General features: G+C 58.8%; 2 protein-coding genes across 3 annotated transcripts; both read left to right on the top strand.

The window, feature by feature from the left end:
• Positions 1–221: 221 nt before the first annotated feature.
• On the top strand, positions 222–3,974 carry PRDM8 (PR/SET domain 8). Its single transcript, XM_069012048.1, has 4 exons — positions 222–295; positions 1,688–1,908; positions 2,126–2,357; positions 2,551–3,974. The coding sequence occupies exons 2-4, from the start codon at positions 1,690–1,692 to the stop codon at positions 3,930–3,932; spliced, it is 1,833 nt and encodes a 610-aa protein (XP_068868149.1). The 5' UTR covers positions 222–295; positions 1,688–1,689; the 3' UTR covers positions 3,933–3,974.
• A 4,498-nt stretch (positions 3,975–8,472) lies between these two features.
• Positions 8,473–18,824, top strand: FGF5 (fibroblast growth factor 5). 2 transcript variants are annotated; one of them, XM_069012047.1, is made up of 3 exons: positions 8,473–8,589; positions 13,912–14,015; positions 17,096–18,824. In XM_069012047.1, the coding sequence occupies exons 2-3, from the start codon at positions 13,986–13,988 to the stop codon at positions 17,435–17,437; spliced, it is 372 nt and encodes a 123-aa protein (XP_068868148.1). In that variant the 5' UTR covers positions 8,473–8,589; positions 13,912–13,985; the 3' UTR covers positions 17,438–18,824. The 2 variants fall into 2 exon arrangements, with proteins under 2 accessions (XP_068868148.1, XP_068868147.1); XM_069012046.1 differs by lacking the exon at positions 8,473–8,589 and adding an exon at positions 11,350–11,662.
• The last annotated feature ends 332 nt before the right edge of the window (positions 18,825–19,156 follow it).

Raw genomic sequence — 19,156 nt, 5'->3', positions numbered from 1 at the left:
CCGGTGGCTGCGGGTCCAGGTGAGGGGCGGGCGGGCCGCGAGCGGGCAGCCCTGAAGGGGTTAACGGGAGGGACGTGGGCTGTCACGCGTCATTGGGCAGATTATGTGCAGCAAACAAAAAGTGTGTGTCTGCGTGCCAGCCCCTCACTGCACCGGGTCCGTCTGCACCGCTCGCCTCCCGCTCCGCCGCCCGCACGGCCCGGTCCGGCATGGAGCGGCGCTGAGAGCCCGAGGCAGCCAGCCCGAAGCCGCCTTTGTGCCACTGTCGGGGCGAGGATTATCCCCACCGTCCCTGGTGAGTACCGGCGGAGGGGCCCCGCCACCCCCCGCCGCCCCAGAGCGGGAACAATGCCGGGGATGACCGTGCTGCCGGCGGCCCTGCCCGGGCTGCGGAGACCGGCGGGGGAGCCTCCGGGAGCGGCCCCGGCGCCGCCCGGCCCGGACAAAGGGCGGACGGGGGAGGCAGCGCCGCGGGGCCGGGGGCGGCCCGGGGAGTCGGGGGGATGCGGCGCCGTGGGGAGCTGTACGGGGCCCACCGCCGCCGGGGGGAAAGTTCGGCGGGGGCCGCTCGCTGCCGGTGGTTTCGTTTGCCGAAATCATTCCTTCGGGGAAGGGATGCGTCGGGCAGCGGCGGAACGGGGAGGGCGCCGGGGAGGCGGCCGGAGCGCCATCCCCCCGGTCTCTGTTCCCGGGGAGGGGCCGGGACCCCCGCCGCCGCTCCGGGGGGATGAAGTTCCTGGCGGTGCGGGGACCCGGTCGTACCCCGAAATCGGGGGAGAGCGGCGGCTCGGCGGAGCCGTGCCCGGTGCGAGCGGCGGCAGCCGTCAGCAGGCGCACCGGGAGGAGCACCGGTCTTTTCCCGAGCCAGCCCCAAATGACGGATTTCGATGGCAGATGGGGCGGGGGGAGGCAGCCGTGCGCTAATCTGGTCGGGAAGGGCGAGGGCACCGCAGCCGGGCGCGATGCTCCCTCCCCGGCCTCGGCGCCGCCGGCCCCGCACCCTGCCCGCTGCCCGCGCCCCACCAGCTGCCCGCCGACCGCATCCCTCCCCTCGTAACGCGCGGCAGCCGGGGCTCACCCTGCTCCATAAATAAGCGTGTCGAGGTAAAAATAATTACCTCTGCTTGCTGCTTTTAATTAAAGTCTCGGAGGGAAAGTGCTGGATTATGATAATGAGCAGCCATACGTTCCCCTTGTCGCGCGGAGCGGGAGGTGAGCTGACACGCAATCGGCGACAATGACAAGCCACTGGAACCCACCCGCTCCCCCGGCATAGCCCGCAGCCCGGCCCGGCTCCGGGGGTTCCGGAGAGAGACCCGCCGCCGCTGGGTGCCCGGCGCCTGCTCGGGACAGCACTTGGCCGGTGGGATTCCCGGGTCCCTTCCCGGAGCTGGCTCCGCCGCGATCGCTAAAAAAATTGATCAGCGCGGCAGAGTCCCCGCACCTCGCCTCCGCTCGCAGCTCCTAGCCTGCTTTCAGTTTTTTCCACACCGGATAAACTGCTCGCCTGCCTTTTTTCTCTTATTTTCTTCTTCCTTTTTTTATTTTAAATTTTTGGAGGTTTTTTGTTAATGTTCTATTTAGTAATTCAAGTCGATTTTATTTTGTTTTCCGGGGCATCCCGGTGTACCGCTGAGCGGGACCCGCTGCGGTAACGGCCCCTCTCTGCCCCTCTCTCCACCCGCAGGGATGGAGGACGCCGGCGTCCAGCGGGGAATATGGGACGGGGATGCCAAGACGGTCCAGCAGTGCTTGACTGACATTTTTACCAGCGTTTACACCACCTGCGACATCCCAGAAAATGCTATTTTCGGCCCCTGCGTCCTGAGCCACACGTCCCTGTACGACAGCATCGCCTTTATCGCCCTCAAGTCCACCGACAAGCGCACCGTCCCCTACATATTCCGGGTAAGAGCCGCTCGTTCCCGGGCCCAGCCGCTCGCCACGTCGGCCGGTGCCCGTGCGCGTCCCCGCCGCGGAGCGCAGCTCGGCCCGGGGAGCCCCCGCCGCCGGGAGGCTGTCCCCGAGGGCAGAGCCGCGCCGCCGCCGCCGCTCCTACTCTTGCCTGGGCCCGTGCTGTCGGTCGGTCGGTCTGTCGGTCCGGTGGATTAACGCGGGGTTTCAGGTGGACACGTCGGCGGCCAACGGCTCGTCGGAGGGGCTGATGTGGCTGCGGCTGGTGCAGTCGGCGCGGGAGCGGGAGGAGCAGAACCTGGAGGCCTACATCAAGAGCGGGCAGCTCTTTTATCGCTCCCTACGCCGCATCGCCAAGGACGAGGAGCTGCTGGTGTGGTACGGGAAGGAGCTCACCGAGCTGCTGCTGCTCGGCCCGGCCCGGGCCCCCGCCCGCACCAACGGTGGGTGCCGTGCGCGGTCCGGGGCGGGAGGAAGGAGGGGGATCCCCGCCGACGGGGGGAATCGGGAGGCGGCGGCTGGATTCGGGATCCCCCGCTCCCGATCCCCAAACTCTCGGCGGATAGCCCATCGGCGGCCCCGGCTGACGGTGCTCTCTCTCTCGCTCTCTCTCTCTGTCGTGCCCGCCCGACGCAGGCTCGCCGCCCTTCGCCTGCCCTGAGTGCAGCCAGCGCTTCCAGTTCGAACTGCCCTTCGCCGCACACCTCCGGTTCCGCTGCCCCAAGAGGCTGCACGGCCCCGACACCGGCCCCGCCGCCGAGGCCGCCAGCGTCAAGGACGGCGCCGGCAAGGAGCAAGAGCCCGGCAAGTTCGGGAAGCCCGGCGGGCCGCCGCACCACCCCTTCCCCGGGCCGGACGGCGGCCCCGCCGCCAGCACCAAGCCCTCCACGGACTTCCACAACCTGGCGCGGGAGCTGGAGAACTCCCGCGGCGGGCGCGGCGGGTCCCCGGGGCGGCCGGCGCCCCCCGAGGCCGGCCCTGAGGCGGCGGCCGGGAAGGCGAAGCGGCGTTTCCCCGAGGAGGAAGAGCGCGGGCCCGGCGCGGCGCGGGGCCGCTTCCCGGCGGAGCGGCCGGGGCTGCCGGCGGCGCCCAAGGAGGAGCCGGGCTGCGCCCCGCAGCAGCAGTACCGCGCCGCCGGCTCCTACTGCGGGCTCGAGGAGGGCGGACGCCTCTTCGCGCCGCCCAGCCCGGAGACCGGCGAGTCCAAGCGCAGCGCCTTCGTGGAGGTGAAGAAGGCGGCCCGCGGCCCCGAGCCCGACGGCGGCCCCGAAGAGGGCCCAGAGCGCGGCTCCCCGGGCGCGGGCGGCGCGGAGCCGGGGCTGTGCCCCCGTAGCGGTGCGGGGGGCCCTCTGGCCGCCCGCCTGGACGGCGGCAGCCCGGCGCGGGGCAGCGCCTTCAGCACGGTGCCGCAGCTCGGGGCCGGCCCCGGGGGGCCCGGCGGCGGCGGAGCCGAGGAGCGAAAAAGCGCCTTCTCGCAGCCCGCCCGCTCCTTCCCGCACGTTCCGCCGCTGGTGCTGGGTCCCAAGCTGGGCGGGCTGGGCGAGCCCTGCCCTGACGGCGCCGCCGCCCCCGCCCGTCTGTACGCCGCCGAGGCGCTGGCCGCCAAGCTGCCGGGCGGCGGGGAGGCGGCGGGCGGCGGCGGCGGCGGCGGCGGGGGGCTGCCCAAGCAGAGCCCCTTCCTCTACACCACGGCCTTCTGGCCCAAGAGCTCGGCGGCGGCGGCGGTGGCGGCGGCGGCGGCGGGGCCGCTGCAGCTGCAGCTGCCGTCGGCGCTGACGCTGCTGCCGCCGTCGTTCACCTCGCTGTGCCTGCCGGCTCAAAACTGGTGCGCCAAGTGCAACGCGTCCTTCCGCATGACCTCGGACCTGGTCTACCACATGCGCTCCCACCACAAGAAGGAATACGCGCTGGAGCCCCTCGTCAAGCGCCGCCGCGAGGAGAAGCTCAAATGCCCCATCTGCAACGAATCCTTCCGCGAGCGCCATCACCTCTCCCGCCACATGACCTCCCACAACTAGCGCGGACAGCCCTCCGGTCCCGGGAACCCGCCCGGGACCCCCGCCCGGGGGACCCCCGCCCCGCCCGCCGCTCCCACCCATCCCTTTCGATGCACGCGTTTCCACTGTCCGGGGAGGGGCGGGGAGGGCGGGGGAGAGGAGAAGGTGAAGAAGAAGGAAAAAGAGAAGGTAAAAGTTAAAAAAAAAAAAAAAAAGAGAGAAAAGAGAAAAGAGAAAAGAGAAAAGAGAAAAGAGAAAAGAGAAAAGAGAAAAGAGAAAAGAGAAAAGAGAAAAGAGAAGCACCGGGAAAAAGGAAAAAAAAAATCAAATGACTTTAAAAATACATTTTTTAAAATGTCATATATTGCAACATATTGATGCATTTGTCATACGTTTCTACTTAAATTATTAAGCACTTATGGTTTAGATGTAATAATAATTCTATGTCAGGGTAAATTTTTATTTTGGATATGAAGCTAAGGGCGAGGGGGGCGCGGCGGGGCCGGCGGGCGGCGGGCCGGGGTCCTGCATGCACCGGGCGCTCCCTCCGCCCGGCCCCGCCGCCCGCGCCCCTTCCCCCCGAGTGTCACTGGTGCCCGTGGAATGGAGTCTCGGTAGTTCCGTGTTACCTTCCCTTTCCCATTTGGGTTTGTTTTGGTTTTTTTTTTTCCTCGCCCCTCTGGAAAAAAAGATTTATTAAACTTTATAGTTTATCCGGGTATGTTGGATGCTTTGACAATAAATGACTTTATTTTCTTCAAAGCACCTGGACGTTAATCGATGCGGGGGAATGGGCGGTGACGAGAGGGTGGCCCCCGGGCTGCGGGGTGTCAACGGGGCCCCCAGCCGCACCGGGCCGCGGGGAAGGGCAGAGAACCCCGACCACGCCGCCTCTTCTCTCCGCTCTCCTTCCCTGCTCGCCTGCCTTCCTTCGGCCCCTCCGACATCTGTCCGTCCTTCCTCTGTGCATCTTTGCTTTTGTCCGGCATTTTATTCAGCCTTTATCTCGTTCTTTCATCCTGTCTTTCCCTTCCTTTCCTCTTCCCTTCGTGTTTTGGATTGTCTTTAATTTCTTTCTTTTTGCTTCTCTTTTCCTTTTTGCATGTCTTTCTTTTTTCTTTCTGTTTTTCTGTATTTTCATATTTTCCCACCTCACGTCTTCCAGGACCCTGTGTTGCCTCCCACCCTTGCCAGGGCTATTTGTGGTCCCCGGCTTGCAGGGTGGGCACAGCCACAGAGGTTGCCTGAAAGTTGCCCGGGGTGACAGGAGCCAGGGGAGCCCCCAGCCCACGGTGTCTTAGGGTAGGGAGTGCTGAAGGGGCCGGGGGGGGTGGTCCCCTCTGTCCTGCTGCATTACCGGGATGATGGCATCGCAGCCAGGGACACACGGGAGGACCAGAAAAAGGGGGATGGGATACTCCCGGGCATGGGTGCACAGCCCGGTCCGAAGGGCATCATCTGCAGCGGGTGCATTGTCAGACCCGCGTGCTTTGGGGGGCACGGGAGGGCACTGGGGATGCAGCAACTCGGGGATGTGCAGGAAACCCATTTCCACATACAGGCTGCCATCACTCTGGCACCGAGGCTGTGCGTGGCTCAGCCGGTCACTGGCAGGGAAAATATCCCAAAGCCGGAGCCGTGCAAGGCCGGAGCCCACGGCAGAGCGTGAGAGCCCCACAGTGCCATGTAAATGGGGTCCGGGTGCCACCGGCGTCTGCTGCCATGGGGTTTGGGGGTTGCACGGAGTACCTGGACCTGCTGCAAAGCCTTTACAGTTCCTGGGGAAGTGCATGGAGCTCCAGGTAGGAGAGCCTAGGAAAGCCCTTGCCACGGACAGTCCAGCTTCCCGCTGATGCTGCTCACCCTCTCAGCGCACTGACCCCGGCACGGTACCAATAACCCCTAGCTACGCCGGGAGCCGAAGCGGTCCCTCGGCTGTCGTTCCCTGCCTTAGGAATTCGCATGGCTCCACCTGCTGCCGTTAATTGCGGGGGCGAGACACTGATTATCCCGTGAATTTTCCTTAAAAGCGGTGTCACCCCTGCCCGTCCCTTTTTTGGGGGTTCCCCGGGATGCTGCGCCGGGGCTCCGGGGGATGCGGGCGGGCTGTGGGGATGCCGGGGGCGGCAGAGGCGGGTGGGCACCGCCATCTAGTGGGGCCGCCGCGGGGCTAACGGGTATGCTCGGGGCCCCGGCGGGCTCCTTCCGCGGAGATCATGCTCCGGATTCCTCTCCCGCGACAGCTTCTCTTCTCCAGCAGCCCCGGGACGACTTTGGGGCTGCCTCCCTCCCGCACCCAGGGAGGTTCATAGAGGCGGTGTTAATTATGCTCTCCCTGACTCCCTGCGCTTATCCTGGGTCCTGGTGCTGCTGGAGGGATGGTGCTTCCCCTGCACGAAGGAGCACTCGGGAACCCAGCACACACCTACAGGTTTCAGAATCTCTTCCATCTACTCCAAATATTTTATGGGCTTTCACCGCCCTGTAGTGTGCTGTGCCCCTGCCCTGCCCTGGCAGCATCCTGCAGCATCTTGCTTTCTATGTGTTCCTTGTGACCCTCTCAGAAGGTGCAGTGTTAAGCTCCAGGACTTTTCCAATTGGGTTTGGACAGTCTGCAGTCAGCCCCCTTAAAAACACTGTTAGGCAGGGCACGTGTGGTGCAGCGGGTGCCTGCGTTGTTACTGCAACAAAAAGCTCACACTGTTTCTCTATGGAAGTACAAAAATCTACAGACTAGTGAGCAGGAAATTTAATCCAAGATTTTGCTTTGGTGAAATCGGGTATCAAACTCTGAAGTGATAAATCAAACCCGAGCTAAAGCTTCTTGCACAAGCAGAACATGCCATAATAAAGGCAGGCAGTGACCATGATCCTGTACAGTTGGGTGTTGTATGGAGGGGGTTCACAAGAGTTCCCCTTGGGCCATTTGGGCTCAGAGCTTGGCCACAGCAGGTCCCTCACTCCCCAGAGCTCTCCTCAGGTCAGCCTGAGTACCATTGCCACACACTGCTCCTTTGTCAACGTTGCTGCTGCTGCATGGGAAACAGGAAGAGAATCTCCCTCTTTTTTTTTCCTCCTTTTTTTTCATTAAATGTCTTTCCCTGACAGTGGTTGATGCTGTGCTGTGTCTCTACACGGCGCAGAAGCTGGCTGGGCTGTGGCACCAGCTGGCTTTCCCTGGTGCAAGGTCTTCACCCGGCATCACAGCCCAGAAAATTCAGTGCCAGGGCATGGCATAGGCATTTCTTTGGGACAGAGCTGCCCCTGTAAGCCTGTGCCAGAGCCCACAGACGCATCTGCCTCCAAAACCCACCCACATCTTCAATGTGCTGCAGAGGAGCAGTAAGTGGGAGTTGGAAATAAGAACAAGCAGCCTTCAGATTTGGGGAGCCCCTTCCCTGGGCCCTGCAGCACTTAAGGTAAGACTGCTCCATCTGACCTGTAGCCAGGCCACACTGCAAATAACAACAATAATAATAATCCAGCAAATCCTGGTATTAATGCTGTTCCTGGGGACCAGAAGGCAGCTTTGAACCCACAGAGGTTTCTGTTTGAAAGCACAGTAGTCGGGCAGCCACGGGCAGCAGACCCTACCGCCTGTGCACCTTTGGGCTGGAGCTGGGAGCAGCTGCCTGCCTCAGGGCCTGATCCTGTCCTGCCAAAGCCAGCAGGAGCTGTGCCTCTGGCTCCACACGGCAGCAGGTTTGGGAATGGATTAGCATCGGGCAGTTGGACACAGGCAACTGAACTCCCCGTCAGCGTGGGCCCAGGCTGTACAGAGCTGCTTTCACATGGACTCCTTTCCTTAGGTCTGGAGAGAGGTGTACAGACAAAGCTTTCACGATGCAACCTCTGAGCATCCTCACAGTGAGCCTGCAGAGCGCATCCCAAAATCTTTGAGTTTTCTGCTGCGCATGAAGATGCCGAGCAGCGTGCTGGACAGATGGAGATCTGCTGCCCGGCCGCTGGCACTGTTTGCTGCCATTGTTGCGAGGAGACTGAGCTCCTCTTTGTATGGTGTCTATCTCTAGATAACCTCTAATTGGTTAAAATTGGAAAATCAGCTCTTAGGATTTCATTGCAATACCCAGCTCTTGAAAATGCATTGTTCAGCTGTGGATGTCTAGGGAAGGCTGAACTAGTTCTCTCGTTTCAAAAAATCATGTGAGCTGTACAGTATTTCTTCCCTACTTTCCCTGCTGCTAAAGTCTGCTTTGGAGTGGAGAAAGACCTGACCCAGCACAGAACGTGTTGATGGTGGGTTTAAAACAAATACACACAAAAAGCAAAACGCATGGGGGAAGTTTCTGTTACAGTGCTGTCCTGCAGAATGCTGGAAAAGGCCTGGCGTGCTCTGAGCTTTATTTGAAGAGATACTGCTTTTCACTTGTTAGAATTTGTATTATTTCCTCATCCAGGCTTGTGAGGTGGCTTCCGAGTGATCTCGGTGACATTCATGCCCACAGGGGCATGTTACCCCCTTGCACCTGTGCTCCCCACAGCACCTGGGTAATCATCTTAATTGAATTAACCTGTCTCAATGCCCGTCCTCCTGGTAACACATTTGGCTCTGCAGAGCTCCTCAAGCAGCCACAGTTTTCACTGTTTCCAGGAGTGGGGATACCTGCAGAGGGACTTGTAGGGTGACCTGGGGACCAGCCACCTCCACTCGACTGCGGTGAGTCTCCTTTAGGCACATCCTCCTCGCAAAGGTTTTTTTTGCAGGCTCTTCTGGCCGGTCTCATGTCTCCTCATGCTTTGCCTCGCATATTTTTAAGTGGCAATTAAATAGCACCAGGCTGACATTGGGAGGGGGGAGCACTCCTGCCGTGCAACTTGCTGGCCTGGTGCTCTGCAGCAGATCAAACAGGCTCAGAAGAGTCCTTCTCATCTTCAAATGGGGAATTTTACACTTGAAACCCAGCTTATCCTCTCCATTTGCTGAGTTTTCTCTGTAACCGAGCCCTGAATAATTTAAATGACATAACATCAGCACTAGGTTTCCAAAGCTGCTAGTGTGTGTTTGTGAGGGTTGCTACTGCCAAAGGCAATTACACACAATTGCTCCGGGAAGTTCACTATTACATCTACTTATTTATTTAGATTTAAACCTTGTGTTCGGTTTGTTTTTATGTTGGGATTTTTTCTGAGTTGTGCTGCAGGAGTGCCTGGAGTACTTAAAATCGGCATGTTGTGCTAGTGAACAGGTCCAAATGGAAAGCACCCAAAACCATACAGGTCATGCCCAAAGCACTGCTTGTGAGTTCTAAGAGTTTCATGGTGAATGTGAAAACACGCCACGTGCCACAGGGACTTGTGTGAGTCATTTTTCTGCAGTGAAGGTGGTTGGGCATTGCTCTGGTGGGGAAAAGGGAGTCCCCAGACAAGGAGGATGGTATCCTGCAGTTGTCCCATGTCACAACAGAGAAAAGAGGAGTACCAGGAATTATACTCTGCTCCCTCACTGTGCCCCCCAGAAAGGGTAGGGAATGTGCGCTGCAGTGGGGTTCCCTCCCAAAAGCACGTTTTGGGGACCAGCCTGGGCAAGCTCACCTGGCTGGTGTTGCCTCTTTGGTGGCCACATCCCACAGGAGTTTGGATTTTCCAGGAATTCGTCACTGGAGGGGAAAAACAGACGTGTGAGTGAGCAGAGGATGCCTGGCAGCTGGGGGGGCACCAGAACCTCTGTTGGAAACTCCGAGGGTGGACAATGGGGTCTAAATTAGGGAGGCTGGACTTGCTGGTGAGCGCCTCGCATAGAAGCCTTTTTAATGGTGGGTATCCCTGCCCAGGGCATGCAGGTGCCTCCTTTCTGCTCCTGGGCTGCTGCTGTGCCCAGTCACCCCCAGGATGGTAAGTGTAAACAGTTCACCTTAACTATCAGTGGCAGAAGTGGTTTGTGGTCTGCTGACCCAGATGGAGAACAGGGATTTTGCTGCCATGGTCTTGTACCAGCTGCAGCCTTTACACCAAGATGCCCAAGAGGAAATCCTCCTGGAGCAAGGTGGCCATGCCTTCTTCAGCTGTGCTGACACAGAAAGTCTTGTGCAAACAGCATTCGAGAGGTTAAGAAGTCCTGCAGGTCCTCATCCTCCTCATGGATCCGGATTCGGAATTAGCATGTATGTGTAATTCAAGAGGAGGTGGGTAAGTGGAAGTCATGGATTTTGCCAGACTAACCACTACAGCTGGGAGAAGTAAACAAGATTTGAGTGCCCTGACCTTCCTTCAGGTATGTGCATCTATATATAGGGCTGTCTATGTATACATGGCTATATATAACACGTGTGCATATAGCTCTGTGGATATATATATGTGCTGGGAAATGGTTTGAAATTGCAGCAATGCTGTGAGATCATCTGCTCACACCAGGCTGTGCCAGGTGTCAACCAGGCTGGATACAGCTCCTTAAGTGTCCCTCTCTGTGCCCCCGACCTTCAGCTTCCTTGGCAGGCGAAGGTCACCCTCCGACGTGCCACCGGCTCTGCCTCCTTCCTGCCGAACCTGATCCCTGGGCGCGTGGCCTGGATGAGCCCGCCAGCCAGAAGCACCCCTGGGGATGGCTGAGGGGCGGTTCCTAGGTGGGGTTTAGGGGCAGACACCGGTTGGCAGGAGTACTGAGGGCACAGAGGGGTGGAGCTGGGGCTCCAGACGGGACAGGGCGTGTTTGGCCCGCGTTGGCTTTTGCAGAGGTGACGTTTTCCCAGTGGTTTTGGGGGCCGGGAATGGCCCTCGGAGCGGAGAAAAGCATAATCCATGCGGAGTTGTGCCAGGGCGATGGATGGGCTGTTGCTGCGGCATCTCCTCCTGTGCCGCGGTGCTGTGTGGTTGTCATCTTTGTAATTGGGAAGGAATACGACCACTGGTGCTGGGGGGGCGACCTGGCACGTGGGCGGGTCACCCTGACAGTGGCAGGAGGCTGGGGCCGTGTACCCCCTGCCCAGGAACCAAGGAGGGTGTTGTGAACCGACAAGAGCCACCACTTTCCTGCGGGCCGTGAGATGCTGTTGGGGGTTCGTGATGGGGGACCCCCCCCCCCGTTATCCCCAAGGGCTGCTCTCGGGGTCGAGCATGGCCCCGCGAGTGATGGAGAGCGGCTTTGCGTTTCGGGGGTTGCCCCGAGCCCCCTGCCCGAGGCTGAACTGGGCGTGCAGCTGCTGTGTCACCCCCCGAACCCCAGGCGGGGGGCTGCAACCCGAGCCTGTCCCCAGAGTCCCGCAGCTCCGTGGCCTCGTCCCGGCGAGGAGGACAAGTTAATTCCCAGATAGATGCTCCCCGAGCCCCGCATCTGCCGCGGGCATGGGGGGTGGGGGGGGGAGCGGGGGGCGTGGGGCCGGGCACAGGTGCGGGGCCGCCGCCCGGTTATAAATAGCGGGGAGGGGCGGCCCGGCTCCCCCCCGTGCTCGATCCCCCCCTCCAGGGCTCGGAGCGGAGCGGGATGCGGCGCCCTCCCTCCCTCCTCCCGCCCGCCGGCAGCATGAGCCCGTCCTTCCTCCTCCTCCTACTCCTCCTCGCCCTGCCTGCCCGCGCCCGGCGAGAGCAGGTGCCCGGCGGGGCGCAGCGGGGCCGCAACGCCCCCGCGTCTTCCTCCTCCTCTTCCTCCTCCCCGGCGGCGGCGGGGCCGAGCCGCTTCCCGCGGAGCCGCCCGGATCGGCGGCGGGGCCGGCTGTACTGCCGGGTGGGCATCGGCTTCCACCTCCAGCTGCACCCCGACGGCCGCGTGGACGGCGCCCACGACGCGAGTCCGCTCAGTGAGTGGGGAACGGGAGGGCTGGGGGGCTGCCGTGCCCGGGCCGGGATAGTGGGGTTGAGCATCCCTATCCTTGCGGTCTTCCCGCTCCCGCGAGGGGTGACAGAGCCCCTCGCTCCTGTCGCCCTTGCCTGGGGTGAGCTGTTGCCCTGGCGGGCCCAGGAAGGGGAATTTGGGGTGCCGGGAGGGCTGTGTTCTGCGGGCTCCGTGAGAGCTGCCTGTCTTCCTATGGGAAGTACCACCTGGGGGTTTGCCCGGCCCGAGGAAGTGAGTCCATGGGGAAGGTGTGGGAGCATGAGGTCTGCACTCCCACCACAGCCCCTTGCCAGGCACCTGGGGGAGAAGATGCTGCCCCTTTTCGGTCCTTTCCCCGTGGAACTTTTCCATCCCTCTCTCTGCATTCTCATTCTCCCAGCACAGTGATAGGATATATTCAGTTTAAAAATAGGACTGAGGCTGACGTTCCCCTGAGAGAAAGCTGTGCTAACTCATGGCTTATCCTCTGGTCGGAGTTGCCATGATATCCTGCTAGAGGGAATGAAATGGCAGGTGGGGATGAAAAATCGCTTCAAGAGCCCAAGGGCTTGGGCCCGAGGTGACCCTGGCAGCGTGCGTGGCTCAGCTGTTGGGAACGCTCACAGAGCAGCCACCACATCTGCCCAGGACCGAAGAATTTGGGCCCTAGACTGTGCCGTGGCCCCACGAGGCAGAACAACCCCTGGGCAGAAGTGCTGGGAGCCCGGGAGCTCTGCTCGTGGCTTCATGGGCACAGCAGGCACATGGCCTGGAGAGGTTTAGAGGATGGATAGGAAAACGGGGCACCCACGCCATGGCTGTTTTGGGAGACATGAGTTTGGAAGGGCTGGCAGAGATTTGGTGCTACAGCTGTCTTGCAGAGACCTGAATTATGTGCAGTTCCTTCCTCCTTAACCTTGAGATTTCCCCCCCACCCCGGAAAGGCCACGGTGACACCAGCTCTGCACGTCGGAGCAGAGCCAGCCCTGGCTGGGCACTTGTGCTGGTCGGGGGGGGGGGGGGGGGCGCTGTGCCGGAGTGCTGCGGTGAGGAGGCCCTCAGGAGGAAGAAGTTGGCTTTTGGCAGGGAAATCCCAAGTTTGGCTCCTGGGAAACAGGGCTTGACCTCGGGCAACCCCAATAAACAGGAGTATGTCTGCCACGGCTGCAGGGCCACCCTGCAAAAGGCAGGAGGGTTTGGGGTGCCCTTGAGGACAGACACTTGTTTGACAAGGTACTTGCCTTGCTGCAGTGGGGCCGCAGAGCCTCACGGCTTGTGGCCTGGGGCACATGGGGCGAGGGGCGTGGCAGCCCGTCAGTCCCCCAAGGTGCCCCCCAGGCCCTTGGTGCTGGGACTTGGGTGCCTCAGGGAGATGCACTTTCTCCTTAAAATAAACATGGGAAGTGGTGATCCGATACCCAGCCTTGGGGGATTTAACGTGGCTTCGTGTTTGCTCCTGGCATGTTAATCCCACGGCCCTTTAGGGGCCAGGCAAGATGCTCTGCGGGCTCCTTCCTCTTGGGCCAGGGCACATGGTGCTGCCCCCCAGCTTGCAGGGTTTGGGGGGATGCCTGGCCCTCTGCCCGAGTCACCCCACACCACTTGGGGAGGTGATGTGTCGGTGCTGTTGCTGAGGGATGCTTGGAGGTTGCAGCTCTTGTGTCAGATGAGTTGCAGGTCACACGTGCCCCTTCGGGGGCCGGAACACCCATTGTGCTCAGAAAACTCCCATTTTTTTCCATGGCTGGGCTGTGCAGTGTCCCATTTCCCAAGTCCTGCTGAGAGGACGGGGTCTGAGGGAGCAGCATTGGTACCTCTAGTCCCAGCTGGGTTGTGTGACACTGACTTCCCGAGTTCAGTGTCTGCGGGATGAGGATGGGCAACTCTGATCCCAGCAGGCTGGTGTGGGTACAGGGGGCTTTTCCCACCCTTGGGAGGGATTTCCCCAGGAGTTAACTTGTTCTGCTACAGCCAAGCCAGGAATTGTGCCCCAAAATGGAACTTTAAAAAAAAAAAAAAAAGTCCCAGCCACCACCCTTGATCTGTCCCAGAGTGGATGGAGGGTTGCTCTGTGGGGCAGAGGGATGGAGCAGGAGCTGGGTGGAGCCAGGCAGCTGAGGAGCAGGGACGTGGGAGAGGAAATGCAAACCTGTCAGACTGAGTAGTATTTATTTTTTCTTTGTCACACCGATGTGAAAAGAACTGTGATTTATTCTGGGATTTCTGTCATCCTAGGTATTTTGGAAATATTTGCTGTGTCTCAGGGGATTGTAGGAATACGAGGAGTTTTCAGCAACAAATTTTTAGCGATGTCAAAAAAAGGAAAACTCCATGCAAGTGTAAGTAAACCCCCCCTTATTAGTATGTGTTGTTTATTAAAGGCTTTGTGACACCTCCACAAGTCGGCACAGCAACAGTCCCAGGCAGGGCCCTGGCGTGACGACCCCCTCGGGCTGCCGGAATGACTCCGTGCTGGGGCTGCACCGGCGCCACGCAGACAGATAGGGGACAGGTGGAGCTGGAGCCCCCCAAGCCCACCTTCCTACTTAGTGCATTTAACCGTGCAAAGTGGGCCTTTTTGTGTGCAGTTGGGTATTTGCATCAGCAGAGCCTGTTCTTTGAGCATGGCTGGGTTATTTTTAGCACCTTCTGCAGCAGATCGCGCAGAAGGGTTTAGCCAAATGTCTCCCGGCGAGCGGCACGCACGGCGCCGCCAGCCCTGGGGCTTGGGCTGGCTTTCCCCTTGGAGACAGAGAACCCTGGAGAGGGCTCGGGCAGGTGAGGTCCAGACTGTGCAGGTGTGCTGCAGCTAGAGTGGGAAAACCCTGGTAACTTTTCTCTGCAGGATGTTCTCCTGAAGGCTGAGGTTTCCTGCAGGTCTCATTATGCTTTTTCCAGCTTTCTGTGTTGAATGAATCCACACGTCGATTTCGCTGCTTGTTTCAACCTCAGGATATTGCTTCCCTATTCCTTGTTGTCAGTTCCAGAGATCATTTAAACGATCACAATGAACTCCTCTGCTTACAAGAAAAGCAGTGCCTTTGAATGCACCACCCCAAGAAGGGCATTTTTAAGGCAGCATCTCCTCTCTGAGTGTGGTTCTCAGAGAGCCCGGTCAGGGCTGATGGCTGGGGAAAGAGAAAAGCTGGTGGCCCACCCCGCAGTTCCGAGACAAACCTCCCGGTCCCAGAGCGGATGTCATGGATGTGCTTGCACAGCCAGACACCGCAGACCACTTCCAGGGAGATTTATGAACTCACCCCTCTGTCCCTTAAGTCTTTTTGGAGTGCTGCTCCTGAAACCTACTGATCCTTAAAGGGTGAGCACGTGGTTGCTTCTTTGGAGAAATAAAGTAGGAGCATGAATGGTGTCTAGGGGAAAAGGGGAATGGTTTCATGGAGGAAAACCCTTGCCAGGTGAGGCAAGGGGCAGAGAGGAGGAGAGGGAAAGGATGGAGAGGAGAGGGAAGCAGGCAGAGTGTGATTCCTGGACCCACCAGGGCCTTCCCTTCTGGCATACAATGGGCCTCTTATCTGAGCTGAAGCCTTGATTTATGCCCTGGCACAGGCAGAAATTAAATCAAGCCTCATTGGTGCATGGTTAATTGTTGACACACAAAGGGCAGGGCCAGAGAGGGACTTCAGTCAGGAGGGTCAGGGCAGGGGTGAGGACACACGATGCCCCGCTCGGGTGAAAGCCGCAAATTTGTAGAAACTTGACCCAAATGCCTAAAGACTGCTGAACTAAACAATGCCAATAATGCAAACCCAGCATCTGTTGTTCTTTCCTGTGCTGGCAGGATTGAAGTTATTTCATGGCCTAATGAGTTCTGAGCAGTACAAAGCACGTCCTGTGCCCGTCACTCAGGGCAGTGCTTTGATATGGGAGTCAGGCCGGGAACTTTGCGCCGAACCACAGACAAGTCATTCCTGCAGGAATTTGGGCTTCTTCAAAACTCACTGTCAGGCTCAGCTCCATCCCAGCTTGGTGTTTTACAGTCTCTCTTCTCCTCTTTCTTTCCTTTTTTTTTTTTATGCCAGCTTAATTAAATTACTGAGTGGTTCATTTTTAGAGGCACCAGCTTCAGAAAATGACAGTTATCGCGGCAATTATCAGTTGCGTGCACAGATGGCTTTTTCCTCGTTGATAAATCCTCACTCTCCTGTTTGTCCATTTTTAGCACGGAGCGGGTGGGAGGGTTCTGTGCCTGTCCAGCATGGACCCCAGGGGACAGATTTGCCCAGGTAATTCTCCTTTTCCAGAAGTTGCCACAAAGCCGCATTCCTGGCTGGAGCAAGTCTCTGCTCAACTGGATTTTGAAATTTAATTGACTTCAGGACTGCTCTTGATGATTGTCTCTTGAGCTCTGCAGTGCAAATCCAATGCCAGCCATGTGCTGTGGCTGCACTGCCAACCCCATGCAGGAAAAAACAGCTTTTCCTGACTGGAGCGGTGCAGGGATGAGCCGAGAGGCCGGGACGTGGGGAAGTCTGACAGGATCATGGTGAAGCAGCTGTTGATCCACTTCCCAGGCTAGGGCAAGGGCTTCCCTCCGCACATGGGATGTCCTGCCCGAGCACTGCCATGTGCACTGGGGCTTCGGGGAGCACCAAGAGTCAGCAAAGCCTTGCTGGGGAAGGTGAAAGCCTGTGCATGGAGGAAACAGCAGGGAGGGTGTATGAAAGACAGGGAGAGCAAAAATGGGTCACGGAGGTGATGTCCCGTGGAAGCAGTGAGCTAAAGAAGACCTAATTCCAAGTGCTATGAGGCGAAATGTGCACAGCAGGTTGAGGGCTCGGTCACTTGTGCTATAAGGCTCCACTTCTTTGGTTAAATTAGGGCTTTCAAACACTTTCCTTGTGGTTACAAAGCCCTGCTGGGATTTGGGTCTTGTACTCTGTCTCTGGTTTCAGAGTTGGAGAGCTCAGCATCTCCTCCATGTCAGTGGTTTGAGTTAGGGTTACTGGTTTGGAGGTATCGCTGTGGAACTGAACTGGGGAAGCTTTTAGGGCACCAGGTACCGTGCTCGCCGTCAGGTTAAAGTATGGCAGAGGATTCTGGAGGGGCTGCTGGAAGCTGCAGCTGGGGATCCCAGGGCTGTGGGCACACAGGAGGAGTGCTAGGCTCTGCTGTTTTGTTTTGGAATGCTTTCTTTGGAGGGAAGGGAAGGGCACTGCTGGGGGAGCCCAAGCCTTTTTATTCCCAAGAAAGCCCAAAACTGGGTGGTAAGCAGCTACTGAAGTATCTGCATTGGGGTTTTTCCAAACTGTCAGGTGTCTGGCACCCTCAGTGTCGGTGCCCCATGTTTCCCTGCACTCCTTAGGGCCTGGTTTTGGGGGACAGACAAACCAGCAAGCATTGGGGGTGGGGGACAGGTACCACCTGCCCTTTGCTAATGGTGTCCCTTCTGTCCCCGCAGGCCCGGTTCACAGTGGACTGCCATTTCCGGGAGCGCTTCCAGGAGAACAGCTACAACACCTATGCCTCGGCCGTGCACCGCAGCCCTCGCTCGGGGCGCCAGTGGTACGTGGCCCTCAACAAGCGGGGCAAAGCCAAGCGGGGCTGCAGCCCCCGCGCCCGGCCCCAGCACGTCTCCACGCACTTCCTGCCCCGCTTCTGGCAGCCGCAGCCCCCCGAGCTCGCCTTCACCGTCGCTCTCCCTGAGAAGAAGCCCCCGCCGCCGAAGCCCAAGGTCGCCCCATCCCCGTCTCGGAAGAACCCCGGCCCTGTCAAGTACCGGCTGAAGTTCCGCTTTGGGTAGTGCCGCGGTGGGGATGGTGGCACTGGAGAGACTGGGCACTGCGGAGCTTTTCGGGGTGACCCCACGGGAGGCCCGTGTCACCCTCTGCAGATGGACACAGGGAAGCTCCCAGGTGGCCGTGCCACCTTGAAAGGCTCGAGGACTTCTCTTCACCGCACAAGCTGGGCAGCGTCCCCAGAGGTGTGTGCTGGGATGGCGCAGCTCGGGCTTGCCAAAGAGAATTCCCGTGGTGCACTGAAAGCACTGGATGGATCTTGGGTTAGCGTTCTGTTGTTGGAAGAAGTAGAAAGGTACCTCTATAGCGAACATATTTTCTTACCTTATTTTCACTAGTGACTCCTTTGACAATCATTTTCATGCGAGAGAGATGTTCAGAGCCAAGTGGTTTTGTTTGTTTTTCTTGCATCTCCTTCTTGCTGCACTTTTTCCTCCGACCATACCTCAGGCACCGTATATCCAGGTCTGTCCCTTCCCCTTCTCTTAGAAACCAGCTCTTCCCTTCCACAACAAAACAGTGAGACCAAGCCCTCCAAATTCAGTCGCCTTATCTGTGCTGCAAGGTGGTCTTCAAACTCTCTGTTGGCAATAATAGATGTGTGTGTGTATTTTGTAAGGGTTGCAGGCTTGGGGAGGGTGGCTGTTTGCAGCCCACTCCTGGCGGTCTCTCCCCTTCTTCCCTGGACAGCTGGAGGAGCAAGTCTCTCCCTGTCCATCCAAGTATGGATTCGATGCCTGCTTTAAAATACCTCTGCCCTGGTGCCGGGGCATTCCTGCTCCCTGGTGGAGTCCTTCCCCACCCCGGCTCCCTGGGGACAGGGATGCCTGTGGCCCCCAGGTGCCCACCAGTTTTGTCCTACAGTTTTTGCTGCTGATTTATTTTATCACTCTCAATACATTTGCAGAGGCAGGGAGCAAGGTTTTTATTTTACAGTGCGTGTGGTGACATGGCAATAAATGCTGTTATAGCTGCTTGTCCCTTGGGGAGGGTTTCTCCCACCCAGGTTGCCTGATGGCCCTGATGTTGAATTGTTTTTCTGTCGTGGTGTGGTCTGTGAAGTAGTGGTGCATATGGAGTTTGTAATCGGTGTTTAGCAGTGTTGCTGTACATGCAGGCACTGGTAGCATTGAACCTCACCGGTGAAGCCTTAATTAGGAGCCCAGATGGACTCAGGTTGGCAGAACCCCGTGGTACCTGAGCCCTACCAGCGTCCGGCAGCAATAATGACCGTCATCTCCTGATTGTGGTACAAATGGCTGTTTCCATTGGAATTGTGGTTCTTTGCCTTCGTCATCCTTCTGGCAGCCCCTGGCTGGACATGTATGCTCCATGTACAGGGATGGATGGGGATGCTGGAATAAAATAGTTGTGTTTCATTTTATAACCTGATTGTGTGATCTCTTGCCTTCTCTGTGCCTTCTTTTCTTCCCCCGAAGGAAAAAAATAAGCGCTGCAAACTTGGCTGCTCTGTGTGTTTCTGTTGCGTTGGGGTTGGCTGGCGCGGTGCTGGTGATGGGGTGGAGCGCAGCGGAAGGGGTGCGTGTGCTCCCTTTGCCGCGCTCCCCAAACTCCCCAAACTGTGCCCCGGGATGTCCCCCGCGATGGCTCCTCTGCGGCAGCTGTTTGGACCCGGGTCACAGCGGGGTCAGGTGAACAGGTGTGTCCTGTGCACCCCATCACTGCCAGCCGGACTGTCTGACTGTGCCCGGACAAAATCCAGG

This window comes from Aphelocoma coerulescens, chromosome 4 (genome assembly GCF_041296385.1).
Source record: "Aphelocoma coerulescens isolate FSJ_1873_10779 chromosome 4, UR_Acoe_1.0, whole genome shotgun sequence".
In the NCBI taxonomy this organism is placed as follows: Eukaryota; Metazoa; Chordata; class Aves; order Passeriformes; family Corvidae; genus Aphelocoma; species Aphelocoma coerulescens.
This window is presented reverse-complemented; position numbering and strand designations above follow the sequence as displayed.

Excerpts from the sequence above, each read along its gene's own strand:
- PRDM8 (XM_069012048.1), top strand. The coding sequence starts at position 1,690 with ATGGAGGACGCCGGCGTCCAGCGGGGAATATGGGACGGGGATGCCAAG. Across the intron at positions 1,909-2,125 it reads CCGTCCCCTACATATTCCGG|GTGGACACGTCGGCGGCCAA; the intron begins GTAAGAGCCGCT and ends GCGGGGTTTCAG. Across the intron at positions 2,358-2,550 it reads GGCCCCCGCCCGCACCAACG|GCTCGCCGCCCTTCGCCTGC; the intron begins GTGGGTGCCGTG and ends CGCCCGACGCAG.
- FGF5 (XM_069012046.1), top strand. The coding sequence starts at position 11,350 with ATGCGGCGCCCTCCCTCCCTCCTCCCGCCCGCCGGCAGCATGAGCCCG. Across the intron at positions 11,663-13,911 it reads CCACGACGCGAGTCCGCTCA|GTATTTTGGAAATATTTGCT; the intron begins GTGAGTGGGGAA and ends CTGTCATCCTAG. Across the intron at positions 14,016-17,095 it reads AAGGAAAACTCCATGCAAGT|GCCCGGTTCACAGTGGACTG; the intron begins GTAAGTAAACCC and ends CTGTCCCCGCAG.